The 27,255-nt window shown below is 42.9% G+C and overlaps 1 protein-coding gene across 2 annotated transcripts in view; it reads left to right on the forward strand.

The window, feature by feature from the left end:
- The first annotated feature begins 2,805 nt into the window (after positions 1-2,805).
- LOC121325953 (tyrosine-protein phosphatase non-receptor type 6-like) overlaps positions 2,806-27,255 on the forward strand; it is a 32,676-nt gene continuing 8,226 nt past the window's right edge. Inside the window, exons 1-3 of one of the 2 annotated variants that reach the window (XM_041269040.1) lie at positions 2,806-3,193; positions 23,212-23,334; positions 23,684-23,878. In XM_041269040.1, the coding sequence (XP_041124974.1) occupies positions 3,030-3,193; positions 23,212-23,334; positions 23,684-23,878 (482 nt within the window). In that variant the 5' untranslated portion in view covers positions 2,806-3,029. Of the gene's footprint in view, positions 3,194-8,268; positions 8,643-23,211; positions 23,335-23,683; positions 23,879-27,255 lie in introns of those variants that run through there. The other variant, XM_041269041.1, reaches the window with a different exon arrangement.

Raw genomic sequence — 27,255 nt, forward strand, 5'->3', positions numbered from 1 at the left:
AACTAGGGATATTCACTGGTTCAGCTACTGTTTCTTTATTGTTTTCTTCAGTCGAGGTGCCGACTCGGGTCTCACTGTCTGCATTGGTAGCTGCGTTTGCTGCTCATCCCCGGCGCTGCCTCAGAGACTCTGTCATCTCCACTTGCTGACTCTCTTGCCTTGTTGTGCTCAGTATTATTAGCTCTTTGCAGACAAGTCCTTCTAACATGTCCTGGTCACCCACAATGAAAACATTTAATTGATTCTGTACTTGCAAATATAACATAATTACTACCGTCAATATTGCAAGTCTACGTAACTTCAGTCGGCGAGTTGCGGTCATTCAAAAATATATAAACTTGTCTCCTAAAGACATTACATGCTTAACATCTGGGTTTTTACACTTGAGTAAAATGGAATTAATTGGGGACATCTGATCCACAAACCTTCTTCAACAGTTCTGTTCACTAACAGTTCACTACCAAGAAAAACAATGATGGCTTTATTCATTCTTGCAGCAGATTTGATATTTATGTGCCCTTTTTTTTTAACCGACAGCTAACAATCACTCCTCCACTGTTATGAAATTATCTGGAATACATTTAAATCTGTGCCTGTGGGTCAGTGACACAAAACCTCCCGATTTGGAACCCATGACAGCTCCAAATCAGGAGGAAAAAAAACACTAATTAAATTACAGTAAATAAATAAATAAAACTAAATGTGTCCAAAAACAATATAACTTCAGAAAGTTTTACTCACGCACAGAACACATCCTCTGTGTGTGTGTGAGAGAGAGAGAGAGAGAGAGAGAGAGAGAGAGAGAGAGAGAGAGAGAGAGAGAGAGAGAGAGGGAGGTGGTGGCAGCAAGGGGGCAGTGTGATTGGCTACCTGTGATGGATGGTGGCTTGTTGTCTCGGAAACTGTACTGTGTACCAGGCAGACAAAAGGGGAAGTCTGAAGTTCAAGGACAGGTGGTTATATTATATATTACAATTTAAGCTGTCAGACAGTTGTTATATACAGTTACAGGCTGTGAGAGAGTGTTTATATATTATAGTTTAGGCTGTGAGAGAGTGGTTATATTATATGTTACAGTTACAGGCTGTGAGAGAGTGGTTATATTGTATATTACAGGCGGTGTTCAGCAAGACACAATTGGGACTCATTTAAAAGGCTAAATTTGGCAGTTGGCACTTCCAAATAAAATATAAAAAAAATAAAAATGAACTAGGCTGGCTGCAAGAAGTCAAATAGAATATTTTTGGATTTTTGGACACTTTTGGACACTTTTCACATTGAATTTGGTCAGATCTTTTTGTGGGTTGCAGTAGTATATAGAGGGAGTCTGAGAGAAAACATGACACCAAAGTTTGGTGCTTCTTTCATTTGTTTGTTGTGAAAGGTAATCAAACATGCAATCTTCAGGTGTGAAAAAGTTATTGCCCCCCCCCCCCCTCTAGTTAACTCAACACAATTAAAGGGATAGTTAGGGTCAGCTGTTTGAATACTTTGGTTAACAATCAGGCCTGATTTTGGCAAGCCCTGCCCAATATAATTCTGATTAACGTTGGCCCTTACCATCGGAGTGAAGTTGTCAACACATAGGTTCTAGAGGCACATCATGCCACGATCAAAAGAAATTGCTGAAAACCTCTGGAAAAAAAGTTATTGATACCTATCAGTCTGGAAAGGGTTACAAAGCCATTTCTAAGGCTCTGGGGCTCCTCCAAACCACAGTCTGAGCCATATTGTCCAAATGGAAAAACGTTTGGGACAGTAGTGAATCTTCCCAGGAGTGGCTGTCCTGCCAAAATCTCTCCAAGAGCAAGGTGTAAAATCATCCAGGAAGTCACAAAGAACCCTAGAACAACATCCAGGGATCTGCAGGCCTCTCTCGCCTCGGCTAAAGTCAGTGTTCATGTCTCCACCATCAGAAAGACACTGGGCAAAAATGGGATTCATGGCAAGTAGGCAGAAACCGCTGCTCGCTAAGAAGAACATAAATGCTCGTCTCAGGTTTGCCAAAAACCACTAGGATGAACCTCAAGAGTTCTGGAACAATGTTCTATTGACAGATGAGTCAAAAGTAGAACTTTTTGGCCAACATGGGCCCCGTTATGTCTGGCGAAAACCAAACATTGCATTCCACAGTAAGAACTTCATACCAACGGTGAAACATGGTGGTTGTAGTGTTATGATTTGGGGATGATTTGGGGTCCCTTTTATCTAATATTAGATTTTGGTTTAAGATCTGATAACATTCAATGTCAAAAATATGCAAAAATGCAGAAAATCAGTCAAGGTAAATACTTTTTCACGGTACTGTACATACATGTACAGTAATTGTACAAAGCCTCAGACCACATATCGGTCAAGTACAAGTATATGAGGCGAAATGAAGAATGGAGGGGGGGGGGCAGGAGGAAGTAGATTATTTTAAATTACAGGACATAGGAGAGAGAGATAAAACACAGGGAATAAGGCAGGCAGGCAGAGAGAGAGAGAGAGAGAGAGAGAGAGAGAGAGAGAGAGAGAGAGAGAAGAGAGAGAGAGAGAGAAGAGAGTTAAAAATTTTAAATGTTCACATTAACATGTTAACAGTAAAATTAAAATGTACCAGAGAAACAGAGAGAATTACCGTCCCCCCCCGTCCTCCTTCATCTACATAAAATTTAATGTCCTGTATCCTCTCTCTATTTGTGTAATTTATTCCGTCGTCGTCTCTCTCTGACAGGAGAGAGAGAGAGAGAGAGAGAGAGAGAGAGAGAGAGAGAGAGAGAGAGAGAGAGAGAGAGAGAGAGAGAAGAGGCTATTAAAAATTTAAAAGAGAGAAATAAACCATTGTTAACTTTACAGGACTCGTGTCTTACAGGGGCCAGGGCAGAGAAATCCGTGCAAACATATTCGGTTAGTCTGCTCTGTAGAGCTGAGTGGAGTTACCTTTCCACACCTGGGAGAGAGGAAGAAGGGACAGTGGGGCAGTGAGAGAGAAGGATGAGAAGGGAGAGTGAGAGAGAAAGAGAAACTGAAATCCAGCCCCAGGCTACATGATTGAATGTGTTATCAGCGCGGCGGATATCAAGCGAAGATTATTAATACAGTACACGCATTGTCCTGACGAGATCTGCATTGCTTTGCACTGGACAACCACTCGGCAGCGGCGCGACTCACGCACTTCCAGGCTTTGGACCGACAACATGCCGTCCTGCGGGTAAGTCAGAGAAATAATTCGCTTCTCTAATTATTACTGTTCATAATTTTTTAAAAATAAACACTAAGGGAGACTGCATACTGGTCACACAACTTCGAAAATGGAAACCGGCAGTTTAAAGGGTGGTTGTAGCGAAATTAACTGCAATTTAATATCACTAGACTGTATTATAATTACATTGTAATTGTAATTTAATATCACTAGACTAAATTGTATTTGAATGACATTGTAAATTAAGTTTAATATCACTAGACTAGACTGTAGTGGACCTAAATTGTAACTGCAGTTTAATATCACTAAACTAGAGGGAAGTTCATGGTGGTTGTTTAAACAAAAGCTTGTAAAGTTAACATGTGTAGCTTCACAACAAGAACAAGATGTATTAAGATATATTTTGCAATGGGATATGATAGGACAGGATAGACATAGCCTACCCCTACTTGTAATATATAGGACGTCTTGTTATAGTTCTGGAAGAAACAACAACAAAAAAGTACAACATGGTTCATCTTTCTTTCTTTCTTTCTTTCTTTCTTTCTTTCTTTCTTCTTGAACTGGAGTGTTTGTCTTCTGAGTACTTCCTGCTCTGACAGAAATCACATGATTTGCTCAGAGAACATTGAACTCTGTTGCCCCCTCCCCCATGTGATTGCTCTGGGATCAGGAAGTACTCAGAAGGAGCCGGTTACTAGGTTTCTTCTGGCTCAGATTATAATACAGGAACATCACAAACAGATGCAGGGAGTGGTGGAAAATGAAGACAGTGAACTGCCCCCTAGAGGCAAGACTGTGGCTTCACAAGCAGGGGAGGGGTGCAGGGCCGTTGGACTGGAGAGAGATCCTGGAAAGGAGTATTTGAATAATAATAATGAGATGTAAATAATCGAGCTCAGAATTTCAATATATTTCTTTTTACAGCAGAGAAGCCAAGCTGCTCCCACACACATCCTGCTGCCTCACCTCAAGCCCTTTGACACCCTCCTCCTGCCTCATCGCCTTCCACACCCTCCCCCTCTCCCTCCCTCACCCCATTGCACATCCGCACACTGCCTCACCCTCTTCCATATCCTCACACTGCCTCACCCTCTTCCATATCCGCACACTGCCTCAACCTCTTCCGCATCTTCCCCCGGCCTCATCCCCTTCCACACCCTCCTCCTCCCTCACCCCCTTCCACAACCTGCTCCTCCCTCATGCCCTTCCACACACTGCTCCTCCCTCACACCCTTCCACACCCTCCACCTGCCTCACCCCCTTCCACAACCTACTCCTCCTTCACCCCTTTCCACACCCTCCCACTCCCTCACCGCCTTCCACACCCTCCCCTTGCCTCACCCTTTCCACACTTCCTCCTCCCTCACCGCCTTCCACACCCTCCCCCTGCCTCACCCATTCCACACACCCTCCTCCCTCACCGCCTTCCACACCCTCCCCCTGCCTCACCCATTCCACACACCCTCCTCCATCACTCCCTTCCACACCCTCTACTCCCTCACCCCCTTCCACAACCTCCCCACGCCTCACCCTTTCCACACCCTCCCCTTGCCTCACCCCCTTCCCCACCCTCTTCCTGTCTCACCCCCTTCCACACCCTCCCCCTGCCTCATCCCCTTCGACACCATCCTCCTCCTTCCTCACCCCCCTCCACACCATGCTCTGCCTCACGTCTCTCACACCCTCCCCTGTCTCACCTCCTTCCACTGGGAGATCTCAATGGCTGTTTCTGCTCAGCTCACTGTACACCAGGCTTTAAATATTAATTTTAACCACAAGGGGGTGGCGTGCTGCTGCTTCTGGTGAGTCTCCTATGTTTCTGGAGGACGGAGGAAGCAGTTTTTGAAATGGTCCAGCTTGAAGATATCATTTCTGTTCTACCTCCTGTACACTGCGGCAAGTCAAGCAGGACCAAGCTGTCTGTATTCAATTCTATTCTATTCTGTTCTCTTCTCTTCTAGTCTCTTCTTCTATTGGACTTACACAGTGACTCACGTGTAGTTGTCAAGCAGGTTTCAAAGGGGGAGGAAGCTTGTGTCTCTACAGATGAAACCCCTCCCAATTGGGGAAACAAATCAGACTGCCAACCAGGGTTGGAGTCAGAGAGGGGGTCCCCAGTGATTAGAGCTGAGGAGGGAGGAGGAGGCTGGCTTTAGTGGTTAGCGGCAAATATTTATATTTTGAATGGAAATTTAATTGTATATGTCTCCACATGATGACACCAGACATGATGGTTTTCAGCCTCTTGAGAACTGCAGTTACATATACACAGTCTGGCCAAAAAAATTGAGAAAGGACCTTAATAGTGGTTATTAATAGTTAGAGCCACATTGTTCTAGTGGAAACAGGTATGTCATCCAGTTTTTGAGGATTTGGACCAACATAGCAATCTTTTAACAGTTCAATGTAGTTATAATGTAATTATCTAGTCTAGTGATATTAAACTGCAGTTAAAATATATTTCCAGTCTAGTCTAGTGATATTAAACTGCAGTTACAATGTAATTCTAGTGCAGTCTGGTCTAGTGATATTAAACTGCAGTTACAATGTAATTATTTCAATGCTGATTACAGCCTAGTATCAACACCAGAACACATATAGTCTGGTGTCTGTTTGCTAAATTTAAAGTCAAGTTCCTTTTTTGCATGCTGCTGACCTTTGCAAATGCAGCAGTTCCACTTATTAAGTTTTGGAATTCGGAAGCTGAACATTGCAAAAGGAACTTATCTGTTCTGAAAAACGAACAGATGTAGTTTCCAGCTTGCCATGAAAAAGCATGCACAGCTCTGACCAAAAGTACTGTCTGCACAGCTCTGCAGCTCTGACAAAAAGCACTGTCTTAACAGCTCTGATAAAAAGCACTATCTGCATAGCTCTGACCAAAGGCATTGTCTGCACAGCTCAGACAAAAAAGCACTGTCTGCACAGGTCTGATCAAAAGCATTGTCTGCACAGCTCTGACAAAAACACTGTATCACCCTGTAGAATGAACTCATTGTGCTTCATAAATTACATGATATTAGGTAAAAGATCAAAATGATGTTCATATAGTTTTTGTTTTAATTATGTCTCAATCCTGAAATTGTAGGTGATGCAAGACTTTTGTCCCTAGCTGTATATTTGCCTGTGTGTGATTCAGGTTCTGTGAGCTCCAGATCACTGTTATGAAATGCAGCAGGGGGCAGGCCTTGTGAAAATGATAAGACAGCAGGGTGGCTTCAAGACTTCTTAACCAGGTTCTGCCCAGAGCAGGAAACACACAGTGTAGGTCTTACTGAACATGCTCAACAGCACGTGAAAGTGAGTGCAGCATTGCAGTGCAGTGTAGTGCTGAATACACACAGTCACACCTAGCATGCAATGTAATACAACACAGAACCATTGCATTGTCTCTGTGTGTGTGTGTCTGCACTGCCATTGAAGATCATTTCAGAAGGGTACAGTTAGCATACTGAAGACCTATTCTAACAATGGCAGCCTTACCGCACTGTAGCTGCCCTGTACTCGTGCTGCCATGGCCCCTCAGTATACAGTAATGCAGAACCATTGCATTGCTGTGCCACTGTGTGATAATGCCAGCTAGGATCATATCCAATCCTTTGTGAAGTTGACATTGCTGGTGATGCTGTGGCCTGCTAATAATTCTGCTAATTCTACTGGGATTAGAATGGGAGTATTGTGCTGGTATTGTACCGATATTGTGATGGTATTGTACTGGCATTGTACTAACATTATACTGGTATTGTGGGGTTATTGTACTGGTATTGTGAAGTTATTGTACTGGTATTGTGATGGTATTGTACTTGCATTGTAATGATATTATATTGGTATTGTGGAGTAATTTTACTGGAATTGTACTGGTATTGTAGTGTTATTGTACTGGCATTGTACTGATATTATACTGGTATTGTGGTGTTATTGTAATGTATTGTGATGGTTTTATACTGGTATTGTGCTGGGTATACACTGGGATTAGAAGTGGTTCTTTCTGCTCTGTACAGGGTGCAGCATGTAGTGTAAATGCACAGTTTATTTACATATTGTAACTGTAGATGTTTTTCAACTGCACACTTCCTTTTTGCAATGCTTGTGGCTTGTGTTCCAACCCTCTCACTCTGTATCTGTCTCTGTCTGTCTCTCTTCATCTCTCTCTCTCTCTCCTTTCTCTGTCTCTCTCTCTCTCTCTCTCTCTCTCTCACTCACACACACACACACACACATACTTCTTGTCTCCCTGCTGAAGATTCAGGTTGAATTTGTTCACTGTTTTCAGCTTAATAATAGTAAAGAAATACGCAGAGCTGGGTGGAATGCTACACAGCTGAATGCATGTCTTACAAGGGAAAAGCTGTTTTTTAGCAGTCTCTATAGCTGCCCTATGAAGAGGGCAACAATAGCAGTGCTGTCTCAGGACACTGTGAGTACTCTACAGGAAAAGTGAACATATTACCCCTGTTTTGACCTCTTTACACTGGCTCCCTGTGCAGTATAGAATTGATTTTATGATTTTGCTGTTAACAGGCCCTGAATGTATTAGCATGTTTGTAGGAGTTACTGACACTGTATCTTCCAAACCGCACTCTGGGATTACAGGATGCAGTGCTGATGGTTATTCCTAGGGTCAACAAAAGCAACAGTGCTTTTCTTGTAGATTGAAGTAAATTATGGAATGCTCTGCCTTCGTTTGTCAGGGAAGTTATGGCAGTTTTATGTGTGACATGCTATACAAATGTATTGTGGTTTGTTCTTTTTTTCTGCTATGTACTGTGCAGTGCTTTGCAATACTTTTGTATAAAAAGTGCTATATAAATGCAATAAATAAATAATGGTAAACTATAGTAAATTCGTAGTATAAATTGTAAAGCACAGAGAGGTACAAAAATAAAGCACAGAGAGGTACGGTAAAGCAGATTAAGAAAACATGGCAAATCATGGTAAACTATAGTAAATTCGTAGTATAACCATGGGAAAACAAGAAGTGCAAAAATACTGTGAGAGAGAGAAAGAGGAGAGATTTGGAGGAGGACTGACCCTTAGAAGAGAGAGAGAGAGAGAGAGAGAGGGAATAAGCAGAAGTACAGTCTTCGTTGTGACAGAGGCAGGCGTGACTCTCGCTCACAGAAACCACCTTATTTTGAATCTTTTAACAGACAGGAAGACAGAATCAGTTTGTAAAGAAACACAGGGAAACTTCACTCATTTGTAAAAAACAAGCTGGTACACTGTTCAAATTTAGTTTTGAATATTTCACTGGCTTCTAAAGAAGAATAACTTCTGCAAACGACAAGAGAGCGAGAGAGAGAGGATTGCAACAGAATATTTTTATATGTAGCAGTGTTTGAATTGCAGACACACACACACAGACACACTCACACACACACATACATAAAATCTTGTTTCAGCTACAAAGATTCTTCAAGCTTCGTGACCACAACAATTGATTGACCATGGTTAGGTAAGTACGAAATATTGCACTGTAATATTTGTGGATTCTCTTGAAAATTTGCTGTAGACGCAATGTAGTCACTAGCGAGGGGAATATGGGTCCTGAACCCTAAGCCCTCAGCCCAGGGGTCCTGAGCCCTGGGGGTCCTTAGCCTAGGGAGTTCTGATCTTTGCAAAAGTGTTGTTGTTTTTTAAAGAGTGTTTAACCCTGTAAAGACTGTTGCGGTTCAGGGGCAGTGAGCTCACAGTCTAATTGGCGTCCATTTCCTCCTGTTCAGTCTGAGCTCCTTCAGAACAGACAGATCCTCTTCTTATCTTGCTCATCTTTAGACACCGTTTAGGGCAAAACAAGAAGTACTGGAAAGTGGTGAAATCTAGTGTTTTGATTGGCTGAGACAGGCTTCATGATTAATGGTTTTTAAAACGTGTAAACGTGTCATTTATGAGCGATGTCATCTTTATACCCTAGTGCACGTGTTCTGTTTGATTATTACTTTGGAAAATAAGTGATGAGAAAGTTAGGTGGGGAAACAATAGTGTTGCACAGGGTTCAGTCTTTGCCTGTGGACTTCTGCACCCTGTGCAACAATGAAAAGCTTCCCCTCCTCACTTCAGAAACATCAGCTTGGATGAGTCTTTTCAGAAGCTTTTTTTGTGTAAAAGTCCAGCGCACCCAGTGAATAAAAATATGAACAGAAACAGCACTCGAAAACCACGCACGGTGTATACTAGTAGGGAGGACGTGTAATATTAGAATGATCATGTGCGTTTTAAGGTTTAGTACTGCATGGATACACTCATTTCAATTTAACAGTAAATCACATACAGCTCTGGCCAAAAGTTTTACATCACCTAGAATTTTAGGATTGAGACAAAAAACAAAAACCTGTGAACATAATTTAGATATTTTATTTAACATCATGTATTCAATAAATTACAAAATTACCTCGCAAAAGTCTCCCGGAAGCTATAATACAGAAGTACAACACTTCATGTTAGATTTTGAAATGTCAGATTTTTTTTTTTTTTTTTTTTTTTTTTTTTTTTTTTTTAATTTGTTAAGTACAGTATATGGGAAACTATAAAGCGGCATGTAATCAATACGGTAACATAAAACAATTCAGAAGGTTTTGTTTGAAGCAAAATAAGTTACTTTATATGGTGATGCTAAAGTTTGAAATGAAAGCTATTCTTTTCTAAACGAGGGTACTGTACTGTATTGTATTCGTATGTTCATCCACTACTTTAAACACTGAATTATACATCTTACATAAAACCATAAAAACAGCTGTCTGCAGTTCTACCCACGGACAATTCGTGTTCATCCCCCCATGTTAAAGCGAGAACTAAATAATTTAAATAAACACATAAATAAACAATTAAATAAAATAAAACATACACGTAGTACTAATAAAGCCATTGCAGACCTATACTTTTAAACAAAATCATCAAACCATTTTTATTTATTTATTTGTTTCAAAAGTACAAAAGCGGATCTTTTTCAGATCGGCTTCATGTAAAGTAAATTGTCTGCGCCGCGACGTGGTCATTCGCAACACAACCACAACACGATTTCGGGGTTCTAAATATGTCAATTAATGCCACATAGGTGCACTCCATTGATCCTGCTGGAACGGATTGAGGAGGATGTCCTTGCAAAACAGCATGGGTTTTAATGGATTATTAATCTGGTTATATTAGGACTCGTTTATAAGGTGTAAACTGTTTAATGCGTACAGTTGTCCTGTTCTATAACACCGTGTAACATTTTTTTTTTTTTTTGTTCCTGGGTAGTAAGTGTTATTTCCTAATTGCTTATGCCTCAAAAGTATAAAAAATGGCTATTATTCCCCACAAATTTTGCTTTTGTGACCAGGACAGTGATATTTCAAAATATCACTATTTCCAATGGGTAGTTTTTCGAGATTTACGATTATACTGTATTTACAGTATAATCGTAAATCTCAAAACTACTCACTTCTAAATCTTTTGTAGTCATTTTTGTATTACTTTAGTACAACTACATGTTCATTTGGATTCATATGTTGTTTTTTTCTGACTTTATGTGAACGAAAAGACACATATTTGCCCGTTTTCCCATTGGAAATAGTGATATTTTGAAATATCACTGTCCTGGTCACAAAAGCAAAGTCTGTGGGGAATAATAGCCATTTTCTATACTTTTGAGGCATAAGCAATTAGGAAATAACACTTACTACCCAGGAACAAAAGTTGTGTTACATAGTGAATCGTGTCTTTTGCGTTTAATGCGTGCTTTTTAATACATACAGTACAGTTTTTTTTTTTTTTTTTTTTTTTTTTTTTAGGTTTTTTAGGTAGGCTAGTTTTTATGTTCCACGGGCAGATGTTTTGCGTTTAATGTGTAGTTTACAGTACTGCCCCCCCCCCCCCCGCCCCCCCCCCTTTATTATCTGCCGTTTTCCTGTTCCTAAGGTGGATATTTTGCGCAAATAAGGTACATCAGGGACAGTAAATGACAGCACTGCGGTATTTGTGACATCGGGCAGGAAAAACAGTTGCTGTTTAATTTTATTCTGTTTTTGTTGACACAATTTAAACGTCTAAAGTATACCATTTTAATTACATTTAGCGAAAATATACATTCGTACAATGGTAATACTTATTACATTGTATGACCTACGGGGCGTGTTTTGTATAAATAATAAACTCCTGTTCTTTGGTAGTTAAGCTTGTTGTATTGTTTATATTTAAGGTACTTATGTTCGCATACATAAGCTACAGCATTTCGAATTCTGTTACTGCGTATTCTGTTTATAAAGTACTGATTTTCAGTGTCCATTATAAGTATATGCCCAGACTACACAAAGCAGTTCCACTGACATTAATGCACTGAGGGCTACTAGTGTATTCATACACTAATTAATACATTAATACACTGATATATTAATACACTGACACATTAATACACTGATATATTAATACACTTGCATCTTATTTCTTTGACTGTTTTTTCTTTTTTCTATGCAGACTGTTCTAATTTATTGTTTTACTGTTAATGGTTATTTTTATGCAAAGTTGCAACCAAGTTTTCAGAGGGTTGGCAGTTTCCCTTACAGAAGTTTACAGTGCTATTTTTGCACAGTATTTTTGCAGTTTTACCCAATGCTTTTCAAGGGATAAACAATGATAAGTGTTGATCGATAAAAAAAAAAAAAAATCACTGTTAGGCCTGAGAAACTGCAGATTATATTCTTACCGATTGAACCCTTTGAGTTGTTTAACCCACTTAAAACAGTTGTTCCTAATTGATACTTGTTCGATAACGAGATTGTATTGATTGTTCCTTAAAAAGCAGTGTAGAAAGTTACACACACGTGATGAGAATATTTTAGCAATCAGAACAGATTAATAACGCGCTGCCATTAACCCGTTCCGGCCCAGAACCCTCTTTTTGTCACTAAAAAGATCCCGGAACAGTCGGTTCTGAAGGTGCAAAGGTGACGAAAATTATACACATAATACAACTAAGTGGGAACAACATAAAATTGCTGAAAAAACCCATGAACCCATCTTTAAGTCCCCATTCTGTGCAGTAATCACCTGTATAAATAAACTCGTCCAGGTATAGTGAAGTTCCATATAAAAACAAAATAAATACACCAAATAAAGGTTTGTTCAGTGGGGTTTTTCAGTAGTGTTATGTTGTGCACAGACAGCGCCTGCAGCTCAATGATCCACTTAGCGGAGGTGATAGCCAAGAGGAAGGTCTTCATAGACAGATACTTCAGCCCTATGGAGTATAAGGGCTCAAACGGGGCCTTCGTGAGAGCCTCCAGTATAATATCAAGGCTCCATTTGGGGAGAAGAGTCACCCGAGGAGGGCGTACTCACCATGCGCCTTAAGGAAACGGGTAGCCAAAAATTGCACTCCTGGAGACATAGAATCTACGAAGGCATGGCAAACAGAGATAGCTGCTAAATACACCTTCAAGGTGGAAGATGACCTTCCAGCATCCAATGAAGTGGAATCTCCCGGGCCTGGCCGTGCAACAGCTGGCACAGGGTTGAAAACCATACTCTACTGGGCCACTTTCTCTAACCTGACTTTTCGAGAAAAGCTGGGAGCAGCGGTATAGGAGGGAAAGCATACAAAAACGTTTAGGCCACTCGTGGGCTGCTCTCAACTCCACGCATTTATAAGAACATAAGAACATAAGAACATAAGAACATAAGAAAGTTTACAAACGAGAGGAGGCCATTCGGCCCATCTTGCTCGTTTGGTTGTTAGTAGCTTATTGATCCCAAAATCTCATCAAGCAGCTTCTTGAAGGATCCCAGGGTGTCAGCTTCAACAACATTACTGGGGAGTTGATTCCAGACCCTCACAATTCTCTGTGTAAAAAAATGTCTCCTATTTTCTGTTCTGAATGCCCCTTTTTCTAAACTCCATTTGTGACCCCTGGTCCTTGTTTCTTTTTTCAGGCTGAAAAAGTCCCTTGGGTCGACACTGTCAATACCTTTTAGAATTTTGAATGCTTGAATTAGGTCGCCACGTAGTCTTCTTTGTTCAAGACTGAACAGATTCAATTCTTTTAGCCTGTCTGCATATGACATGCCTTTTAAGCCCGGGATAATTCTGGTCGCTCTTCTTTGCACTCTTTCTAGAGCAGCAATATCTTTTTTATAGCGAGGTGACCAGAACTGCACACAATATTCAAGATGAGGTCTTACTAGTGCATTGTACAGTTTTAACATTACTTCCCTTGATTTAAATTCAACACTTTTCACAATGTATCCAAGCATCTTGTTAGCCTTTTTTATAGCTTCCCCACATTGTCTAGATGAAGACATTTCTGAGTCAACAAAAACTCCTAGGTCTTTTTCATAGATTCCTTCTCCAATTTCAATATCTCCCATATGATATTTATAATGTACATTTTTATTTCCTGCGTGCAGTACCTTACACTTTTCTCTATTAAATGTCATTTGCCATGTGTCTGCCCAGTTCTGAATCTTGTCTAGATCATTTTGAATGACCTTTGCTGCTGCAACAGTGTTTGCCACTCCTCCTACTTTTGTGTCGTCTGCAAATTTAACAAGTTTGTTTACTATACCAGAATCTAAATCATTAATGTAGATTAGGAATAGCAGAGGACCTAATACTGATCCCTGTGGTACACCGCTGGTTACCACACTCCATTCTGTGCAGGAATGTCCAGCGATCCGACCAGGATCTGCAAACTCCTCTATCTGCCCAGACCACCCCCCCCCCCCCCCCCCCCCCAACCAGATTTGGGTGCGTCTGTCATCACCAATTGACGGTTGTGTATCACTCCTATCCTTGCGCCTTCGTTCAGGTGAGAGGCTTGCCTCCATGGACAGCCGATGGTGTCTGTCGCGCTTGGGGTGCAGCCAAAGGCACTGAGCCACACTTGGATCAGGCGCTTGTGGAGTAACCTTAGTTGGATGCGTGATAAAGCCGTGGCCATCAGACCCAATAGTTTTTAACACAACACCAGTTATACTGTGAACCCTTGTTGAACAGGGCCAGACAGTTGGCAAATGGCAGCTGCTTTGTTGTCTGACAGGTATGCTTGCTATTGATTGGCTGTAGTATCGTTGAGAGTGAGACCCAGCCTCAAACAGATGCTTCATCACAAATAGTTGTTTGGGCTACTGCTCCTTCCTTCAACTGGGCAGATCAACCAGTCGTCCAGGTAATTCAGGATGCTCCCCTGTAAGGCGGAGCGGAGATACTTCCTGTGCACTGGACCCATAGGAACGTGGAATCCACATTCAGTGTAATAAGCCATTCGCCGGGCCGGACAGCCTGGTGTGTACAGGGGACACCAGCATCTTGTTCTCTACCTGCCGAGGCGCCTTGCATTCTCGGTGGGAGCACTGCAGCAATTCCACAACCTCTGGTCCAATATAAGGGGTCAGGGGAGGTAGGGGGTGCTTTTGAAGGAAGAAGCCACTTTCCCTTGAGGCTGCGACATAATCGCATCATGGTCCTCCTCAGCAAAGCTGAAATCCGGTTCTGTAACATCCGGAGCAACCACCGGTACAGGCAGACGTACCGAGGACACTGAGTGAGGCAGAATACACTGCTGGTGCACCGAAGCATCGGGGACGCCGACTGAAGGTGTCATTGACATGCTGTGGCGCTAAGCACCGAGGCATGGAGCATCTAAACACAGAGGGCACCGAAGCACTGAGAGGCGCCCAGCTTTAACCGTGTGAAGTAAACACAACCTGTGTTAGCACATAGCATATACCAGGGTGGATACACAGCTCGAGAGGCTGCTGTAGGCAATCAGGAGAGCAGTACAGGGGAGTGCACGGTACTGCAGCATGGTGCAGAGCGGCAAGAACCTGTTCCTGGACTGTGTGCAGTCACACAATGTGGCAGCGCATAGCGGATGCCAGAGTGGAGCACAGGCTCAAGAGCTAGGGCATGTTAGGCAGGAATAAAAGTGTACCTCTTTTTTAATCGCAAAGGCAGTAATAGGAAAAAATGCAGGCTTATACACACAGCCATTCAGCTATGGGAGAAACACATTCACAGTGCCAGGCGGGTGACCAAGAGCTCCCAGTAGTAGGGCTAAAATAAGCCTGCTGATTCAACTCAACAGCGGGACCCTGCAGAGCTGGGTCCCGGTGTAGGAATTATGCTGTTATTACTTTTTCTTTTTAAACTGCAAGGCAGTAAAGAAAAACACATACAGTATACACACATACAACAGTAAGTTGTGAGGGTAAAATAGCAGTCACCACAGCAGCGAGCGCGACTGTTTTTATTTTTGTAAACAGTTCGCCGAGTAGGCGGTCTGAAATAAACTGGGGGATTCAACTCAACAGCTGGACACAGCAGAGTTGAGTTCCCGTGGAAAAATCACGCTTATTTTTAACTTATTTCTAACTGCAAGGCAGTAAAGAAACGAATACACACACACATACCACTGCAAACTGTGGGTAAAAATAAATCACCACGGCAACGCGGGTAACTTGTTGTTTCCCAGCCCATCGAGCATGCGGGCTGAAACAAGCCGGAATAAGCAACTCAACAGCGTGGAGCAGCAGAGCTGGGTCCCTGTGGAGGAATCGCGCTTGTATTATTTTTATTATTAAACTGCAGGGCAATGAATAAAACCACACATTAACGCACACAACAGCAAACTGTGAGGGTAGTAAAACAGACACCACGAAAACGTGGGTGAACTTAAATTTTTAAGCGCACGAAGAGAGCGGGCTGAGGCAGTCCAGGAGAGTCAATTCCACAGCGGGGCAAGGCAGAGCCCTGGTCCAGTGGAGGGTCACGCATCTCTTTTTCTTATTAAACTGCAATAGCAGAGGAAAACACAAAACAGGGAGTGTTGTAAGGTTTAAGCAGACTGCAATCGTAAAGCGATGCAGGCTGTTACACAGAAAAGGAGTAAACACAGCATAGTAGCTAAGGACAGGGATGTCTAGCCTGGACTACGTGCAGTCACACCAACGGGGCAGCGCGTAGCCTACAGCGGAGTGGAGCACCGTCTACAGGCAGAGGGCAACGAGCACCTGAGGGCGCAATGCGCACTGACATACTAGACACCTACCTTCCAAGCGCCGTACGCAGAGTACTGTAAGTACTACGTGCAGGACATACAGGAATGGGACCCCGACTTGGCTTGGCTTTGTGCATTAACACTGAAGCACTGCTTACACTGCGTTGAACACTGGTAAGTGTTAACATAGCATGTACATCCACTAGCGTTGCAGCAAGGGTATTAACACTGCGCTGACAGCAAAACATGGAAAGATAGCAAAGGGAGAGAGAGTAAACCGTTCGTACAATGCCCAATGCCCTAACCACCGCAGCAGCGTGTCTGTGGCTGGCAGAACTACTCGACAGAGGGGATGCGGCAAGGCCTAGCCCTGAGAAAGACACATGTACTCAGAAAGAATAGACAATCATCTCTGGATGACTGCACAGGCAGTCGCTCACATAGGACAGGCAGATAAAAAAAAACAGTGGCCGACCACGCAAGCAGGGAGGCCGCTGAAAGACAGAAAGGAAATAAAGGCCTCTGTCTTTTTTAAGTCACTGATTCCAAGAAAGTGGCAAGCCGACTTTCAGCACTAATGCAGGAGTAATACAACCGACTCGAGAAGAGGAGGGTCTTCCTGTGAATAACGGGACCGAGTGCGTCATCACGGAAAGGAGCCTTTGGCAGCTCTGGTATAGAGAGCTCAGGAATATCCCATGCGTATCTGTTGGTGGTCATCTTTTTATTTATTTATTTTTTTTTTTTTACACATGGCACCCCATAGTGTCTGTTGTAAATAAAAATAACAGCGAGCACTGTTTTAGATGTAAAACATGAAAGTGGCTTTAGAAAAATAAAGTGCAAAAACCAAAGGAATGTGAACCGGGAATGGAGATATAAATCTAACGTCCGTGTAATTGATGGAGTGATTAAGATATTACTGTTGTTCCTGAAGCTGTCCAGAAGAAATGTGAAATAAAAAATGAAAAGTGGCGTGTTTATGTGGAAATGAATGTGTACTTATGTTGACTTCAAATTGTATTTTAGCAAACAATGTGAAATGCTAAACTGAAATCGCAGTTACGTTTAAAAAATATAATACTATAATGTTGAAATGATTGTGGCAGAATCAAATTATATTCCTTTTCTGTTGAATTGTTCTGACTGGAAGCACAAACCGGATTTGTTAATCAACAATATATCTTCCCGCAATCCCCTTCTCTCAGAGCCACACTTTAGTTGGAAGATTCTGGAATTCGTCAAATCACAACATCAAAGGGTGATGACGGCACAGACGTTTTAACCATGGTTATAAATGCATTTACCGTAGTTTACCCTGGCTTACCATGTTTTTCAATATGGTTTACCGTTTCTATTCATGCTTTACAATGCTTACGTGTGCTTTACCATGCTTTCACTGTGCTTCATTACACTTGGCTGTGCTTTTACTATGAGAAGTTTTATAAGGGTTACATAATGTTTTTTTTTTTTTTTTTTTTTTTTAAGAGATAACACCGTGTAACAATTTTTTTTTATTTATTTTTTGGTTCCTGGGTAGTAAGTGTTATTTCCTAATTACTTATGCCTCAAAAGTATAGAACATGGCTATTATTCCCCACAAACTTTGCTTTTGTGACCAGGACAGTGATATTTTTAAATTTACCTATTTTCCAGAACATTCCAGATAGATTCAGTACTGAGTAAACTTGGAGTAACTTCTAGAACTTTCCAGTAATATAAATAGTGGTATAAATACAGGGGCCTTAAGCCCACCAGTTCAGTTTAGTTCCAGCTTCCTAAGTGGATACATATCTGCATTTTTCTGAGATGGCATCAAGAGGCTGCAAGCATGCATTTTGCTATGTCTGCGGCCAATTTATCAAGACAAGAGCGAAAAAGTACTCCGTGGAAGCATCTGCTAAGATGTGTGAGGCCTACAAGGCATATTTCGGCATGCCTGTCGGGGATCAAGACAAACCCTGGGCACCTCATTTCACCTGCGAACACTGCAAAAAAACTCTGGAAGGTAAGATGGACAATTGTTGCTCGGAATTTTATGTTATAAAATTTGTTAAAATTTTAAAATTGTAAAAGTTTTTAATTTTAAAATGTTTTACAGTTTTCAATGTTATTGAAAAAATATATCATATATGAAAAATGTTGCGAGAATCTCTTACACATTAGTCATGGGTGAAATAAATGTATTTTTGTAGGATGGTACAGAGGGGAAAAGAGAGCCATGAAGTTCGCTATCCCAAGAATTTGGCGGGAACCCACTGACCACTCAAGCAACTGCTACTTTTGCATGGTGGACCCTTCCAAACATCGGACTGGCAAGAATGCACCTGCTATCACGTATCCGGACCTTCCTTCATCCATCGCCCCGGTGCCACACTGCCATGAGCTCCCCGTACCCACTCCTCCGGAGAGAGAGCAGCCGTCTTTAGAAGAGAGCAGCAAGTCAGAGAGCGAGGAAGACGTTGTAGATCCAGATGACAATTTCAGAGGTGGAGCTGAGGAGAGAAACCCATACTACCCCAACTACCCCAACCAAAATGACCTCAACGACTTGATTAGAGATCTTGGTCTCACCAAGTCCAATGCCGAGCTTTTGACGTTTAGGCTCAAGCAGTGGAACTTGTTGGATGAAAGAGTGCAAGTTGCAGATCAGAGGAAGCGTCACCAACCTTTTTCCAGCTTCTTCACCCGTCAAGATGGGCTCTGCTTCTGCCACAATGTGACCAGTCTGTTCGAGGCAATCGGAATCGCCTGTAACTAGACTGAGTGGCGCCTCTTCATTGACAGCTCATCCAGGAGCCTCAAAGCCGTGCTGCTCCATAATGATAACAAGTACCTGTCTCTTCCCCTGGCTCACTCGGTGCACCTCAAAGAGGATTACAACAGCATCAAGACCTTGCTGGATGCCTTGAAGTATGATAGTACCTAAAGATGCCTTTATAGTATCATAGGAGACTTCAAAATGGTGGCATTCCTGATGGGTCTCCAAGGTGGTTTTACCAAGTTTCCCTGCTATCTTTGCCTTTGGGACAGCAGGGACACCAAGGCGCACTGCCACAGGCGGGACTGGCCACAGCGGAGCGAGTTCTCTGTGGGGAGGAACAACGTCAAGTGGGAGCCACTGGTGGACCCCCGAAAGGTGCTGATGCCACCACTGCACATCAAATTGGGCCTTATGAAACAATTTGTCAGAGCTGTAGATAAGGAGTCGGCAGCCTTCAAGTACCTTCAAGGCTTCTTCCCTAAGCTGTCTGAGGCAAAGGTCAAAGCCGGTGTCTTCGTCGGACCACAGATAAAGAAGATCCTGGAGTGCAATGAATTCCCTAAGAAGCTCACTAGTAAGGAGAAAGCGGCTTGGAACAGCTTTGTCGCAGTGGTTTGGGGCTTCCTGGGCAATCACAAGGCCGAAAACTATGTGGAGCTGGTTGAGACTCTGGTGAAGAACTACGGCACAATGGGCTGTAGGATGTCCCTCAAAGTCCATATCCTTGATGCTCATCTTGATAAATTCAAGGAGAACATGGGAGCGTACTCGAAGGAGCAAGGCGAGCGCTTCCACCAGGATATACTGGACTTTGAATGCCGCTACCAAGGACAGTATAACGAGAACATGATGAGAGACTACATTTGGGGGCTGATTCGTGAAAGTGATTTACAGTATAATGGTAAATCTCGAAAAACTACTCACTTCTAAATCTTTTGTAGTCATTTTGTATTACTTTAGTATAAATACATGTTAATTTGGATTCATATGTTGTTTTTTTCTGACTTTATGTGAACGAAAAGACACAAATTCGCCCGTTTTCTCATTGGAAATAGGTAAATTTCAAAATGTCTCTGTCCTGGTCACAAAAGCAAAGTTTGTGGGGAATAATAGCCATTTTCTATACTTTTGAGGCATAAGCAATTAGGAAATAACACTTACTACCCGGAAACAAAAATTGTGTTACATAGTGTAATCTAACAGACTGATGATTAATACCAAATACAGGGCAGTGGTCTTAACATTGAATACAGGAGTTATTAACATTGCAGGCATCACATTGCTGCCAATAGGACTGTGAAAAGTGTTCTTAATTGTGAGGTGGCCTTTACTCAGAGTGGCTGTTTCACTGTATTAAAGCACAGATCAGCGCTGAGGGAGCCGGGCAGTCCTCAGTGGATTGTTACTCGCTGCTCTGTGTCTCAGTCCTCAGTGGATTGTTACTCGCTGCTCTGTGTCTCAGTCCTCAGTGGATTGTTACTCACTGCTCTGTGTCTCAGTCCTCAGTGGATTGTTACTCGCTGCTCTGTGTCTCAGTCCTCAGTGGATTGTTACTCGCTGCTCTGTGTCTCAGTTCTCAGTGGATTGTTACTCACTGCTCTGTGTCTCAGTCCTCAGGATTGTTACTCGCTGCTCTGTGTCTCAGTCCTCAGTGGATTGTTACTCGCTGCTCTGTGTCTCAGTTCTCAGTGGATTGTTACTCACTGCTCTGTGTCTCAGTCCTCAGTGGATTGTTACTCGCTGCTCTGTGTCTCAGTTCTCAGTGGATTGTTACTCACTGCTCTGTGTCTCAGTCCTCAGTGGATTGTTACTCACTGCTCTGTGTCTCAGTCCTCAGTGTCTCACTCAGTCCTGAGAGTCCAAGGCACAGTGAATGCAGAGCTTTCATTGCAGAAACGGACGTGCAAAGCACACACTCGAAATGGCACTTATAACAGTGACCCGCAGTTAAAACACAGCAAAGTGTAATACAGCACTTTGAAAGCATAGACAAGCATTGCAAAGCACAGAGAGGTATGGTAAAATATATTAATAAACAAACCACAGTAAATGTGGCAGAGCAAAGCTCTGCCCTTTTTAAATTGGCAGGGATGGGGTTAATTTCCCCTACCTGCCTGGGTTTATTATGTTCAGGTGGCTGGGGTTGATTAGTTGATTAGGTTAATTAACGATCAATCACCGCCCAGCCACCTGACATAAAAGGAGGCCTCTGCTTCTCATTTGGGAAGAGGGAGCTGAGGAAGCAGGTTGGTGTTTGTGGTTTTTTGTATTTGTGAATCCAGTGAAGGCATTGCCCAGCCTGGAAACCTTAATTTTGCAAGTTTTGTTTTTGTATTGCTTTATTTGTGTTTAAATCCCTTTATTTTGCCCTTGTGCACGTTTATTTTGTGTTTATTTATAATAAAAGTATATTTGTTTGAACTGCAGTCTGTCTCTGGGCCTCTATCCACTCACCAGCCTGCCACAGTAAACTAACCCTTATAAAAGTTCCCCACAGCGCTGATCTGTAATAAATATCGAGAGTTGAGTGAGTCCCTCACCCGCTTCTGCTTATTAACATGCAGCTCCTCAGTTTTATCAGCTTATATCTCAGAAACACAGAGACCGCAAACAGAATCACCTTCAGGGCACATAAAGACACAGACAGATAGACAGACAGACAGACAGACAGACAAACGGGCATTCAGGGCTGGCCTTAGGACTATGCAGCCTATGCGACCACAGAGGATACCCCCCCCCCCACATCAAAGGGCCCTGCATATTGCTTTGTATTTACAGTAGGCTACTGTCGCTTTAAAGAATTACGCTATGTAACACAATTTTTGTTCCTGGGTAGTAAGTGTTATTTCCTAATTGCTTATGCCTCAAAAGTATAGAAAATGGCTATTATTCCCCACAAACTTTGCTTTTGTGACCAGGACAGAGACATTTTGAAATATCACTATTTCCAATGGGAAAACGGGCAAATGTTTGTCTTTTCGTTCACCTAAAGTCAGAAAAAAACAACATATGAATCCAAATTAACATGTATTTATACTAAAGTAATACAAAAATGACTACAAAAGATTTAGACGTGAGTAGTTTTTCGAGATTTATGATTATACTGTAAATACAGTTAATTTGGATTCATATGTTGTGTTTTTCTGACTTTATGTGAACGGAAAGACACACATTTGCCAGTTTTCCCATTGGAAATAGTGATATTTTGAAATATCACTGTCCTTGTCACAAAAGCAAAGTTTGTGGGGAATAATAGCCATGTTCTATACTTTTGAGGCATAAACAATTAGGAAGTAACACTTACTACCCAGGAACAAAAAAAAAAAAAAAAAATTGTTACACTGTGTTATCTCTCCGGAACTCACTCCACACAAGCATACAAACGTGGGTAAACGTGTCTTATTAGGCATGGTTGTGTAAGAGAATTTGGTGTGGTTCAGTAGCAGAGCACATTCACAAACAACCCATTCTTTGTGTTGGGAGGCTGCACCTCTATACCCATTACTTGTATTTCTGAAGTATTCTTGTGTGTGTGTATTATAATTAGGCCTGTATTTTTTCACATTAACAAATGATTTACCGTACTGTTTTGATGGTCTAAAAATAAGCATTTCAAGATATTTCACAATAAACAATATTTATTAAAGCAGAAAAAATTGCTTTGTCATTCAAAATGGATAATTTTCTCTTGAGTTCCTAAATACTTAAATGCTGACCTGAAAAACAGTGAATACTAAAATATTTCAATTTTCACCATCAGTGAATTATCAAACAAAATACAAACATAAATAAAACTCCAAGACCAAATGAAATGAATAAAAGTAAATAGAGAACATCAGACAAGGGCAGACACCACATAGGACATACAAATCAACAGGATATTGGTCTAAGATATCAGAAAAAGGCTCATCTTAACTAAAAAACAATCTACAATAACTGAGTTCAGGCAGTGGCAGAAAGAGAGCGAGAAGGAGGTAAATACTCTGGAGCTCAAGAAAGAACAAGGAGAGCAGAAGTGAATGAAATGCTCAAAAGCAGAAAAACAGTATCAGTGGGCAGCACAAAAAGCAAGAACAGTTCATCTCATGGTAAGAGTTACTAAATTCATGTTTGTAGGTGTGACAAAAGCTTATGTTTTGCATTTATTTTATGCAGGGTCATTGCAGGATCTTTTTAGTAATTTTTAATAATTTTTAGTAATTACAGGCAAAATCTAACAACAATCACTCCTCTTACTCTTCTCTATCCTCTCACTCCTTGCTCTCCTGTCACTCCTCCCCTGGCAGGTGGTTCCATCGTGATCTCAGTGGGATCGAGGCTGAGGCGCTGCTGAAATCCCGTGGAATTCACGGCAGCTTCCTGTGCCGCCCAAGCCGCAAGAACCAGGGAGACTTCTCCCTGTCTGTCAGGTAACCCTACCGACAGCCAGCTGTCTGTGTGAGTCTGTGTGCCAGAACCATAGCCAGCTCTCTGTGTGAGTCTGTGTGCTAGACCCATAGCCAGCTCCTGGTGTGAGTGTGTGTGTGCTTGTCAAGCAGCGCTCTTTGTGTGTGTCTGTCAACCAGACCACTGTGTGTGTGTGTGTGTGTGTGTGTGTGTGTGTCTCAACCAGCTCCCTGTGAGTGTGTGTGCTTGGCAGCCAGCTCTGTGTGTGTGTGTGTGTTCACCTGTCAACCAGCTACCTATGTGTGTGTCTCTATGCCTCTCAGTTTTATTCATAGCAGTAAGGAGCTGACCCTACCTCCCTCTCTCTCTCAGGGTGGGTGAGATGGTGACTCACATTCGGATCCAGAACACAGGGGATTTCTACGACCTGTATGGAGGGGAGAAGTTCGCCACACTGTCGGAGCTTGTGGAGTATTACACCACGGAGCACGGGACATTGCAGGACCAGGACGGGACCCTCATTGAGCTGCGCTTTCCCTTGAACTGCTCTGAGCCCACCTCCGAAAGGTGAGACCCGGGGAGCTGTGCAGTACTTAGGCTTGCAAACATCTAGACAACAAGTGATGAAACTTAAACATAATTTTCTGAGAGTATCTTTCCACTCCTCTCTATTGCCCTCCCCTCTCCCTCTCTTTCACCCTCTCCCCCTCTCTCCTTCACTCCCTTACTCTCCCTCTGCCTATCTCTCTCTCTCTCTCTCTCTCTCTCTCTCTCTCTCTCTCTCTCTCTCTCTCTCTCTCTATTTCAGTTTTTGACACTTCCTGTTTTAGTTTATGCGGTTGGAAAATGCAGCTTCAGTGTTTCTCAAGACAATCCCCCCTCTGCTCCCTCACCTCCCCTCCCTCTCACCCCCCTCTCTGCATGTCTATTTCACACTGCTCCCCTCTCCTCCCCATTCCTCTCACCCCCCTCTCTCATGTCTATTTCACACTGCTCCCCTCTCCTCCCCTCCCTCACACCCTTCTCTCTGCATGTCTATTTCATATTGCTCCCCACTCCTCCCCCTCCCTCTCACCCCCTCTCTGCATGTCTATTTCACACTGCTCCCCTCTCTTCCTTCATCTCATCCCCCACTCTGCATGTCTATTTCACTCTGCTTCCCTCTCCTCCTTCATCTCATCCCCCTCTCTGCATGTCTATTTCACACTGCTCCCCTCTCCCTCTCACCCCCTCTGCAAGTCTATTTCATATTGCTCCCCGCTCCTTCTCACCCCCCTCTCTGCATGTCTATTTAACACTGCTCCCCTCTCCTCCCCCTTCCCTCTCACCCTCCTCTCTGCATGTCTATTTCACACTGCTCCCCTCTCCTCCCCTCCCTCACACCCTTCTCTCTGCATGTCTATTTCATATTGCTCCCCACTCCTCCCCCTCCCTCTCACACCCTCTCTGCATGTCTATTTCACACTGCTCCCCTCTCCTCCCCTCCCTCACACCCTTCTCTCTGCATGTCTATTTAACACTGCTCCCCTCTCCTCCCCCTCCCTCTCTCCCCCCTCTCTGCATGTCTATTTCACACTGCTCCCCTCTCCTCCCCCTCCCTCTCTCTCTGCATGTCTATTTCACACTGCTCCCCTCTCCTCCCCCTCCCTCTCTCCCCCCTCTCTGCATGTCTATTTCACACTGCTCCCCTCTCCCTTCACCCCCCTCTCTGCATGTCTATTTCACACTGCTCGCCTCTCCTTCCCCCTCCCTCTCACCTCCCTCTCTGCATGTCTATTTCACACTGCTCCCCTCTCCCTTTCACCCCCTCTCTGCATGTCTATTTCACACTGCTCCCCTCTCCCGCTCACCCCCTCTCTGCATGTCTATTTCACATTGCTGCCCCCTCCCTTTCACCCCCCTCTTTGCATGTCTATTTAACACTGCTCCCCTCTCCTCCCTCCTTCCTCTCACCCTCTCTCTGCATGTCTATTTCACACTGCTTCCCTCTCCTCCCCTCCCTCTCACCCCCCTCTCTGCATGTCTATTTCACACTGCTGCTGTTTGTGTCTCATTCTCCAATATACTATTAGCTGTGTGTGTCTCATTCTCTAATATACTATTATCTGTGTGTCATATTCCCTGTTGCTGTTTCTGCTCTGATCACTATTCACCGAGCCTCAGTGCGTAACACCACACTGACAAGCTCACTTCCCCACTGTCAGCCTTAAGGAGTCTTTTCAGAAACTCATCTCAGTAGAATAGTCAGTGGGTTTGGTGAGTAATAATCTGAGCAGAAACAACAATAGAGAATGAGAGAGGATTAAACAGAGAGAGAATGTATTGGGTGCATGTAAGCTGTATTATCACTGCCCTCTTTTAAAGGAGTGCTTACCAGGGCTCTTTAAAACCCATGCTTTTACACCTGCTATAATCAGCAATACCAGATGCTGTATTCTTTGTAGTCTAGTTGCTATATATATATATATATATATATATATATATATATATATATATATATATATATATATATACATACACACACACACACACACACACACACACACACACACACACACACACACACACACACACAATTAAAAGATCACTAGTGTTAAAAAAATAAAAAAAAGCTCGGGTTGTTGCAACGATAAGTGAAGGACAAACACACCAAACCTGCTATCACATCACTTAGTGTGTGTGCTTTGCTTTGACATAAGAGAGGTATTTTTAGCTTCCTTCTCCTCCCCTCTCTCACTTGCTCGTGCAGATACATTATCACTTCTCACTTTCGAAACTCCCACCCCCCCTCGATTTCATTCTGACCAATATTTTCCATCATGTGACCATTTCAAAATACCACTCATTTCAAAATAAACTGCTGTTTCACCAGATCGAAACTGATGTTAGTCTACATGATTGAATATCATTATAGACGGAAAGGGGTTGGCTGGACCCCTTTCTATTAGTTTTTTTAGCGAGACAGACAGACAGTAGTTTTGTATAAGAGACAGGGATAGGACAGTAGCACTACATTGAATGCTATTGTGTGTGAATGTAGAGCTGTTATCCCATCACTGTTGTGTATTTATATGATTCCAGTTTATCTTCTGGGTAGAATCCCTGGTGCTCAGGCACTGCTATACAGTCTGGTCCCGAGTTAGCTCTTCATTCACTGAAACAACAGACACCTCTTTGAACTCTGAGAAGCTGTGTCTTTGTGGCGGGTTGGTATTTAATCTGCAGGTCAATCAAGCCTCTTGCATCAACTTCAAGAACAATACCACTGATCTGCATCCAGCACTGTGACTCCCTCTCTCCACTATGCTACATCCAGCACTGTGACTCTCTCTCCACTGCTCATCATCCAGCACTGTGACTCTCTCTCCACTGTGCTGCATCCAGCACTGTGACTCTCTCTCCACTGCTCATCATCCAGCACTGTGACTTTCCACTGCTCATCATCCAGCACTGTGACTTTCCACTGCTCATCTTCCAGCACTGTGACTCTCCACTGCTCATCATCCAGCACTGTGACTCTCCACTGCTCATCATCCAGCACTGTGACTCTCTCTCCACTGCTCATCATCCAGCACTGTGACTCTCCACTGCTCATCATCCAGCACTGTGACTCTCCACTGCTCATCATCCAGCACTGTGACTCTCTCTCCACTGTGCTGCATCCACCACTGTGACTCTCCATGTGTGCTATAATTGTGCTCAAGCCAAATGAAACATGGCCGATATAGTTCAGGTTTATTTTCGGCTACAAACCTGATCCTCTGGAGCGGTTCTCCCGCATGTGCAAGCGCATCACCACTTCCTGTGTAAATAACCACACATGGAAATTGCCCCAGTTTGAAATGTGTGGACAACAAGTCTGTTGCGAAGTCTGCAGCTGTTGTGTGCCTCATCCTGGTGATGGGTTGCAGTAGCCTGATGGTCCCTTTAAAGCGTTTGGAGAA

This window comes from Polyodon spathula, chromosome 13, assembly GCF_017654505.1.
Source record: "Polyodon spathula isolate WHYD16114869_AA chromosome 13, ASM1765450v1, whole genome shotgun sequence".
NCBI lineage: Eukaryota > Metazoa > Chordata > Actinopteri > Acipenseriformes > Polyodontidae > Polyodon > Polyodon spathula.